At 46.0% G+C, this 10,000-nt stretch overlaps 1 protein-coding gene across 2 annotated transcripts in view; it reads left to right on the top strand.

The window, feature by feature from the left end:
• Window positions 1–10,000, top strand: part of iqgap3 (IQ motif containing GTPase activating protein 3) — a 23,833-nt gene that overhangs the window by 7,963 nt on the left and 5,870 nt on the right. For both annotated transcript variants that reach the window (XM_044359425.1, XM_044359424.1), the window contains exons 15-30: window positions 162–252; window positions 1,022–1,189; window positions 2,039–2,181; window positions 2,407–2,577; window positions 2,772–2,855; window positions 3,097–3,168; window positions 3,637–3,706; window positions 3,861–4,069; window positions 4,229–4,381; window positions 5,257–5,420; window positions 6,599–6,823; window positions 7,283–7,423; window positions 7,808–7,892; window positions 8,017–8,249; window positions 8,415–8,547; window positions 8,671–8,773. In XM_044359425.1, coding sequence (XP_044215360.1) covers window positions 162–252; window positions 1,022–1,189; window positions 2,039–2,181; window positions 2,407–2,577; window positions 2,772–2,855; window positions 3,097–3,168; window positions 3,637–3,706; window positions 3,861–4,069; window positions 4,229–4,381; window positions 5,257–5,420; window positions 6,599–6,823; window positions 7,283–7,423; window positions 7,808–7,892; window positions 8,017–8,249; window positions 8,415–8,547; window positions 8,671–8,773 — 2,245 coding nt within the window. The remainder of the gene's footprint in view (window positions 1–161; window positions 253–1,021; window positions 1,190–2,038; window positions 2,182–2,406; window positions 2,578–2,771; window positions 2,856–3,096; window positions 3,169–3,636; window positions 3,707–3,860; window positions 4,070–4,228; window positions 4,382–5,256; window positions 5,421–6,598; window positions 6,824–7,282; window positions 7,424–7,807; window positions 7,893–8,016; window positions 8,250–8,414; window positions 8,548–8,670; window positions 8,774–10,000) is intronic.

Raw genomic sequence — 10,000 nt, 5'->3', positions numbered from 1 at the left:
GACAGGTGACCAGACAGGTGACCAGACTGACTCAGGCACTCAGGATTCAAACCAACAACTGAGACTGAAAGAATCAGAAAGAATCTGAACTCTGATAATTAATCTTTAATCTGTATCATGTTTTTAAATTGAAGTAATTTTTCCTTCCACCGTCCAATCAGGTGAGCAGAGACCCAGGAGCTGAGCTCTGGTTGGCTGACATCCAGGAGGCAGTGAAGACAGCCAATCAGCAGAGTCAGAAAGCTCTGAAGTGTGAGTCAGCGATTATTAATTTTACTCATGGCGAGACCAGTTTATTAGTACAGCACATTCCAACAACAAGGTTTATACACAGCATGAAAGGCATCAACACAAGTAAAGAGTGAGGACTCGAGCAGCAGCGTCTGGATCAGCTGCAGCTGTCTGATGGAGTTTTTAGGGAGACGACGGCGTTACAGTAGTCGAGTCTACTGAAGATAAATGCAGAACAAGTTTCTCCAAATCCTGCTGAGACATTCGTCCTTTAATCCTCGATTATATATAATGTGACTGTTGAAGTTCAGGTCTGAGTCCATGACGACACCAAGATTACTGGCTTGGTTTGTAGTTTTTAACATTATTGATTGAAGCTGAGTGCTGATTTTTAATCGTTCTTCCTCAGCTCCAAAAACAATTACTTACAGTTTTGTCTTTGTTTAATTGAAGAAAATTCTGGTACATCCAATCATTGATTTGTTCAATGCTCTTACTGCTTGTATTGGACCACAGTCCCCTGGTGATGTGTATTTTCCTATAGACGCAAAGTAGTCTCTGTCCTTTCAGTAGGACTCAGAGGGCAGAGAGCAGTTTTCAGGACCTGAGAGAAGAGATGTGTTGACAATCTGTAGAAGATCTGAGGCCATGAAGTTAGAAACAAGTTTGAAAAAGCCTTCAGGCAGAATATCAAAGCAGCAGCAGCTTGCACACACTAGTACACTGATGGATTATCTGTGTATTGATGGATTATCTGTGTATTAATGTACTGATGTGTCTCCTCCTGCAGTGTGTCTGTCTGTGGCAGCAGTGAACCAGGCAGTGAAGGAAAACAAGGTGAAACAGACTCTGCGTGTTCTGTCTCTACCAGAGGTGGCGCTGCAGGGAGTCATTTCACACTGTGCTGCAGAGTATCAGCAGGAGCTGAACGCTCTGATCAGAGACAAGATACGCAGAGGTGAGACTGACTCCTAACATCACTGTCAGAGTCCCGACCAGTCGCTGTCATAGTCCCGACCAGTCGCTGTCATAGTCCCGACCAGTCGCTGTCATAGTCCCGACCAGTCGCTGTCAGAGTCCCGACCAGTCGCTGTCAGAGTCCTGACCAGTCGCTGTCAGATTACCGACCAGTCGCTGTCAGAGTCCCGACCAGTCGCTGTCATAGTCCCGACCAGTCGCTGTCATAGTCCCGACCAGTCGCTGTCAGAGTCCCGACCAGTCGCTGTCAGAGTCCCGACCAGTCGCTGTCAGATTACCGACCAGTCGCTGTCATAGTCCCGACCAGTCGCTGTCATAGTCCCGACCAGTCGCTGTCAGAGTCCCGACCAGTCGCTGTCAGAGTCCCGACCAGTCGCTGTCAGAGTCCCGACCAGTCGCTGTCATAGTCCCGACCAGTCGCTGTCAGAGTCCCGACCAGTCGCTGTCAGAGTCCCGACCAGTCGCTGTCAGAGTCCCGACCAGTCGCTGTCAGAGTCCCGACCAGTCGCTGTCAGATTACCGACCAGTCGCTGTCAGATTACAGACCAGTCGCTGTCAGATTACAGACCAGTCACTGTCAGATTACCGACCAGTCGCTGTCAGATTACAGACCAGTCACTACTGTCATAGTCCCGACCAGTCGCTGTCATAGTCCCGACCAGTCGCTGTCAGAGTCCCGACCAGTCGCTGTCATAGTCCCGACCAGTCGCTGTCAGAGTCCCGACCAGTCGCTGTCATAGTCCCGACCAGTCGCTGTCATAGTCCCGACCAGTCGCTCTCAGAGTTTCAACCAATCACAGCCAGCCTGCTGGTTCCTCTGTGTGTCCAGGAGACAACAGGAGTCCGTGGGTTCGAGTCCAGCTGGAGGACGGCTCGTTCTACTTCTTTCACCTGACCAGACTGGAGGGCAGCTGGGAGAAACCTCCCAAATTCATCCACAACAGTGTGTTCCTGGACCAACAGGAGATCCAGGTGAGACACACCTGACACCTGACTTACACCTGAAGGTCAGAGGTCAGATATACACGAGAGGTCAGATCAGAGATTATTAAAACAAACCAACTCTGTTCACCCGGACAGGTGCGTCTATATCTAGAAAATTACACAGAAGAACAAGAAAAACAACGGAGACATTTGTCCCCGCGTCTGTGATTGGTCAGCAGCAGTGATGTCATGTGACTCTTCCCCCCCCTGCAGGAAGTCGTCGGCAGCGTTTCGGGCTCGTACAGTCGTAACGTCCTCTGGAGGAGCAGCGAAGCCCTCGTCACTCGCCTGCAGGCCGTCAGTCAAGGTTTCCTGATCAGACAGAAGCTGGAGGCTCGACGACGTTACCTGCACAGCCACACACCTGCCGCCATCGTCATCCAGGTGAGAGAGGACCCCGCCTTTAATCTCCTTCCATATTTATAATTTCCTCTCTGCTCTCCTTTGCCATCATCTGCTCTCATTCATGGTTGTTGTAATTATTATATTGTTGTGTTTTCAGCGGAGCGTCTGACTCTGATGGAGCTGAATATTTAATCTGAGCATTAACAGTAATTACTGGTTTTGTGTGTGTTCAGTCCCAGTGGAGGAGGTTTGTCCAGCAGAGGGCGTTCAGGCGTCGGCTGGAGTTTCTCTACATGAACTGGAGAGCTGTGGTCAAAGTAACTAACAACTCATTATGACTCAAACTGCAGATAATAACATGATTTATACATGATTTTATTCATCAGTTAGTTCACTAAATGTCTAAAATGATGCCGCATGTTCACCACGGCGTCCTGCTAAACAACAGACACATCAGAATATTGATGTTTAGTATCTGTCCACACGTCTTATCGTCTGTCAGGTTGTTATCTTGCTGTCAATCAGATGTTTTATCGTCATTAATTATTGTGTCATCAGATTCAGTCGTTTGTGAGGATGTGGTCGGCGAGGAGAAAATATCGAGCTCGACTGAGTTTCTTCAGACGTAACGTGAGTCGTGCTGCCGTCTCTGTCCTCTCATTTATTTATTCATCTATTAGTTTGGATCCACTGCTACTCTTCCTGGAGTCCACGCAATAAACAATACAGCATAATGCAATGAATCAACAACAATAAAAACAAATAATATCAATAACAACAACAACAACAACAACAACATAGTCAGTAAAAACATTTGATGCAGCTGAAACTGGTGGTAGTATCACTAAAACCAGCGTATACAGTGAGTTCATTAATGATCATATAGTCACATTTCTGCCTTGCGTTGGTTTGTGAGTTCTGGACAAAATGCAAATGAGTTTCTCTGTTTAAATGTCTAAACTGAGACTTTTAACACATCAGTTCTGTTCAGAAGTCTCACTGAAGATAAATGTAACTCAGATCTTTCTTGTTTCTTGTTGTGAACCTTTAATGAAAGTCTCCATGTTGTCAGCGTGTAGTAACTGTCTTTGTCCACAGGTGGGCGCCATCATAAAGATCCAGGCCTTCTTCAGAGCCAATAGGGCCCGGGATCAGTACAGGATGCTGGGTAAGTTCACTGAGAGACGCTGCATCTGATTGGTTGGACTGTTGCTGACATCATTAAGATTTAGTTTTTGAATCCTGCGTACTACTCTGGTGCAAAATATCAGGTACTGTGAGTCACTAATAAGCCCCTCCCCCTCCTCCCTCACCTGTCCCAGTGCACTCGGACACGCCCCCGCTGTCTGTGGTCAGGAAGTTCGTTCATCTGCTCGACCTGGGTGACGGTGACATCAGAGAGGAGGCGGAGCTTCTGCGTCAGAGGGAGGAGGTGGTGAGAAGCATCCGCTTCAACCGGCAGCTGGAAGCAGACCTGGACCTGATGGACCTGAAGATCGGCCTGCTGGTCCGGAACAGAGCCACGCTGCAGGTCTGGACACGCAGAGACGCCTCGCACAAATGCACACGCACACATGGAAAAACACAAACTCTATAGACACTGCCTCGTTAGGTTGGCGTTCTTTGTAGCGTTTGTCATGTCTGCGTTGTGTCCTCGTTAATGTTAACGAGTGTTTGTCTGTCCGTACAGGAAGTGGTGTCTCACTGTAAGAAACTGACGAAGAAGAACAAGGAGCAGCTGTCAGACATGATGGACCTGGAGAGAAGTAAAGGCCTGAAAGCTCTGAGCAGAGAGAGGAGAGAGAGACTGGAGGCTTACCAACACCTGTTCTACCTGCTGCAGGTGAGACACACAGACACCTGTTCTACCTGCTGCAGGTGAGACACACAGACACCTGCTCTACCTGCTGCAGGTGAGACACAGACGTGTGAAAGTGTTTGTCGTTCGTTAAAGCAGCAGGAAATACTTTCAATCATCAGACTCCTGGTCCCGGCAAACACATGATGCTGTAAAAGAAACGTAACGCTGGCACCACGCTAACAGAGATCAGCTGTAGGCAGATCACGCCGTCTCTAGCGGTCCCTGGTCAGTCCTCTGCCGTCATGCCGCTCAGAATGAAACATGAGGATTTCATGGAGATTTGTGAAAGTGGGTTTCAGCAGCTGATAACAGCTCAGTCATCAGCTGTCTGTTCAAACTGAAACACATTTCACAAGCTTTATTTTAGTGACATTTGATGACTGATGTTCAACATGAAAATGCTTCTACAGGATCTATTTGACATGTTTCTGAGATCCTGTTCAGTGTGTTCCTAAATAAATCCTGATTCACCTTCCCATCAACCACATTTACTAATTAAATCTTGATTGATTTGGAGAACAGTGCAGTGGACTATTATATTATATAAAATCTTTAAGTATCATTTGAGGTGCAGCAGGTGCACGGAGCGCGCTCAGACACTGCAGTGGCTCCCGTGCATCCACCTCCATGTCTGACAGTCATTAGTCTCTCACACTGTCTGTTTGTGACACTGCTGCTAAACAGTTTGTGTGTCTGTATTCAGAAAGGGTTAAATGTGTTCATGTGATTGATGAAGGGAACATTGTGTGCAGATGTTTTGTCTTCAAACTTTTGCTACAGAGTTTTGTGAACAAGGTTTCTGTTCAGGACAGATGTTAAACTGTGTTGTTGTTGTTGTTGTTTGTGTCTGTGTTCAGACTCAGCCTCTGTACCTGGCTCAGCTGATCTTCCTGATGCCTCAGAGTCGCTCCACCTCCTTCATGGAGATGTTGGTGTTCAGTCTGTTTAACTACGGCTCCGACCGCAGAGAAGCCTTCCTGCTGCTGCAGCTGTTCACCGAAGCACTGCAGTATGAGATCAGGTAACACACACGCACGCACGCACGCACACACACACACACACACACACACATATACACACACATATACGCACGCACACACACAGGAACACACACACACACACACACACACAGGAACACAAACACATGCACACACACACACACACACACACACACACGCACGCACACAGGAACACACACACACACACACACAGGAACACACACACACACACACACACACACACACACACACAGGAACACACACACACACACACACACACACACACAGGAACACACACACACACACACACACACACACACAGGTGTTCACTGAGGTGCTGCAGTCTGAGATCAGGTGACGTTCTGCTGTTCCAGACTTATTTACTGACAATCCAACAGTTTATCTTCCTTTAGTGTATATTTATCTTTATATATTTATCTTTTATATATTTATCTTTTATATATTTATCTTTATATATTTATCTTTTATATATTTATCTTTTATATATTTATCTTTATATATTTATCTTTATATATTTATCTTTTATATATTAATCTTTATATATTTATCTGTGAATGTTTCTTATTGGCTGATCAGACATTTTTCCTCTTTAACTGCAGATAAAATACAACTGAAACTATTTGATTTATTTATTCTTTTCCTTTATTTTACCAGGTAAAAAAGTCTCATTGAGCTTAAAATCTTTTTACCGACAACAATAAATACAAACAACATAAACAGACTAATAAAACTGGCACATCCTACAAACAGGTGAACACAATATCCAGTTAATATATGATAAAACATCAGTTAAGATGAATAAGAATTGACTTAAATTCCTTTTTCTAATTGATCGATAGTCGTCTTGATCAGCGACTGTTTCGCTCTGACGTCGAGAGTTTTAGAGAATCAAACCTGTTTGTGCATCTTTACTGGATTTTGTCCTTAATCTTGTAAAACCATCTTCAGTAAAGTAAACAAATAATAGTATCAGACCAGAAACGAGGGAGACTGTATCTCCAATAAGAATAATGAATCTTCTCAAAACCACAATCTGAACAGTTTCTCAATAAAAACATAAAAACTCCAAACACAAGATGAAACTGAGAATTGAAATGATGAAACAGAAGAGTCTCCAGCAGGCAGCAGCTCCGTCTGTGACGACTCTGCTGATCAGTGATGAGTGTTTGTGCTGCTGCAGGTTGAAGGTGGAGCAGCCGCAGGACGTCGTCACGGGTAACCCCACCGTCATCAAGATGCTGGTCAACTTTTACCGTAACGCTCGTGGTCATAACGTCCTGCGGGAGGCGCTGGGTCCCGCTCTGCAGGACGTCCTGCTGGACCGGACCCTCAGCATCAGGACCGATCCGGTGGACGTCTACAAGACCTGGATCAACCAGACCGAGACCCAGACGGGACACAAGAGGTCTGAACAGACTCAAACCTGGAAGATTCTGTCTCCCCTGTCTCACCTGTCTCACCTGTCTCACCTGTCTCACCTGTCTCACCTGTCTCACCTGACTCACCTGACTCACCTGACTCACCTGTCTCACCTGTCTCACCTGTCTGTCCCTGCAGCTCTCTGCCCTATGAGGTGTCTCCTCAGGACGCTCTGTCTCACCTGTCTCACCTGTCTCACCTGACTCACCTGACTCACCTGACTCACCTGTCTCACCTGACTCACCTGTCTCACCTGACTCACCTGACTCACCTGACTCACCTGTCTCACCTGACTCACCTGTCTCACCTGACTCACCTGACTCACCTGTCTCACCTGACTCACCTGTCTCACCTGTCTCACCTGTCTGTCCCTGCAGCTCTCTGCCCTATGAGGTGTCTCCTCAGGACGCTCTGTCTCACCTGTCTCACCTGTCTGTCCCTGCAGCTCTCTGCCCTATGAGGTGTCTCCTCAGGACGCTCTGTCTCACCCCGAAGTCCAACGACGCATCGACATCGCCATCATCAACCTGAAGAACCTGACAGACCGAGTGCTTAAAGCCATCACCTCCAACCTCCACAAACTCCCGTAGGTCTCCTCCTCTTCACCTCCAACCTCCACAAACTCCCGTAGGTCTCCTCCTCTTCACCTCCAACCTCCACAAACTCCTGTAGGTCTCCTCCCGTTCACCTCCAACCTCCACAAACTCCTGTAGGTCTCCTCCCGTTCACCTCCAACCTCCACAAACTCCTGTAGGTCTCCTCCCGTTCACCTCCAACCTCCACAAACTCCTGTAGGTCTCCTCCCGTTCACCTCCAACCTCCACAAACTCCTGTAGGTCTCCTCCTGTTCACCTCCACAAACTCCTGTAGGTCTCCTCCTCTTCACCTCCACAAACTCCTGTAGGTCTCCTCCTGTTCACTCATGAAAGGAACTCGTGTTTATTTCAGTGTTTGTGTTTGTTTGTTGTAGATACGGTTTACGTTACACAGCGAAGGTTCTCAGAGACGCTCTGAAGAAAAAGTTTCCTGAAGCCAGTGAGGACGAGCTGTACAAGGTAACTCCAATCTTCAGACTGAAGCTGTACTGGTTTGGTCCCAGTAACATCCAGTATTCATCTGCTGAGTTTTTAAACATTAAACCCTCCTCTCTCTCGATGTCTCACTCCTCCTCTCTCACAGATTGTGGGGAACCTGGTCTACTATCGCTACATGAACCCGGCCATCGTGGCTCCAGATGGCTTCGACGTGGTGGACCGCTCTGCCGGCTCGGCCCTGCAGCCGGAGCAGCGTCACATCCTGGGCTCCATCGCCCGCATGCTGCAGCACGCCGCCGCCAACAAACACTTCCACGGAGACGGATACCACGTCAGAACACTCAACCAGTACATCAGCCAGACTCACGCCAAGTTCAGGTCTGTTTCTAAATAACCTTTGACCTCTGGGGTCTGGATACAACCACAGAAAACAACCACAGGCGAGCTGACTCTGGTCAGATCTTAAACAGCCTGCACACTGATCTGGTTGTTCCTGGTTTCTCTCCTGGTCTCCTGACTGTTGTTTATGTTGCTGTGTGACAGGAAGTTCCTGCTGGGTGTGTGTGACGTCCCCGAGCTGGAGGAAAGATTCAGTATGGACGAATACTCAGAGCTGATCATCGTCAATAAACCCGTCGTCTACATCTCTGTGAGCGAGCTGCTCAACACACACAAGGTCTGCACTGATCTACCTGAACCAGGATCTGGATCTGAATTAGCATCAGTCATGAAACACCTTGTTGTAGCTGCGTTCTCACTGTGTGTGTGTGTGTGTGTCTGTGTGTGTGTCTGTGTGTAGCTGTTGTTGGAGCATCAGGAGGTTTTGTGTCCAGACCCTTCAGACCCACTGAGACTGCTGCTGAAGGACCTCGGCTCAGTCCCCACCCTGCAGGAGCTCATTGGTACTACAACTAATAAACTAATACTGCCGATACTGCTAGTACTACACATACTGGTACTGCTAGTATTATACATACTGGTACTGCTAGTACTACACATACTGGTACTGCTAGTATTACACATACTGGTACTGCTAGTACTACACATACTGGTACTGCTACTATTACACATACTGGTACTGCTAGTATTACACATACTGGTACTGCTAGTACTACACATACTGGTACTGCTAGTACTACACATACTGGTACTGCTACTATTACACATACTGGTACTGCTACTATTACACATACTGGTACTGCTACTATTACACATACTGGTACTGCTAGTATTACACATACTTCTACTGCTAGTATTACATATACTGGTACTGCTAGTATTACATATATTGCTACTGCTAGTATTACATATATTGCTACTGCTAGTATTACACATACTGGTACTGCTAGTATTACATATACTGGTACTGCTAGTATTACATATATTGCTACTGCTAGTATTACATATATTGCTACTGCTAGTATTACACATACTTCTACTGCTAGTATTACACATACTGGTACTGCTAGTATTACATATATTGCTACTGCTAGTATTACACATACTTCTACTGCTAGTATTACACATACTTCTACTGCTAGTATTACATATACTGGTACTGCTAGTACTACACATACTGCTACTGCTAGTATTACATATACTGCTACTGCTAGTATTACACATACTGGTACTGCTAGTATTATACATACTGGTACTGCTAGTATTATACATACTGGTACTGCTAGTATTACATGTACTGGTACTGCTAGTATTATACATACTGGTACTGCTAGTATTATACATACTGGTACTGCTAGTATTATACATACTGGTACTGCTAGTATTATACATACTGGTACTGCTAGTATTATACATACTGGTACTGCTAGTATTACACATACTGCTACTGCTAGTATTATACATACTGGTACTGCTGGTATTATACATACTGGTACTGCTAGTATTACATATACTGGTACTGCTAGTATTACATATACTGGTACTGCTAGTATTACACATACTGGTACTGCTAGTATTATACATACTGCTACTGCTAGTATTACACATACTGCTACTGCTAGTATTACACATACTGCTACTGCTAGTATTATACATACTGGTACTGCTAGTATTACACATACTGCTACTGCTAGTATTATACATACTGGTACTGCTAGTATTACACATAC

The sequence above is a fragment of the Thunnus albacares genome, chromosome 8 (assembly GCF_914725855.1).
Source record: "Thunnus albacares chromosome 8, fThuAlb1.1, whole genome shotgun sequence".
In the NCBI taxonomy this organism is placed as follows: Eukaryota; Metazoa; Chordata; class Actinopteri; order Scombriformes; family Scombridae; genus Thunnus; species Thunnus albacares.
The sequence above is the reverse complement of the archived record's forward strand: the minus strand, read 5'-3'. Positions and strand labels throughout refer to the sequence as shown.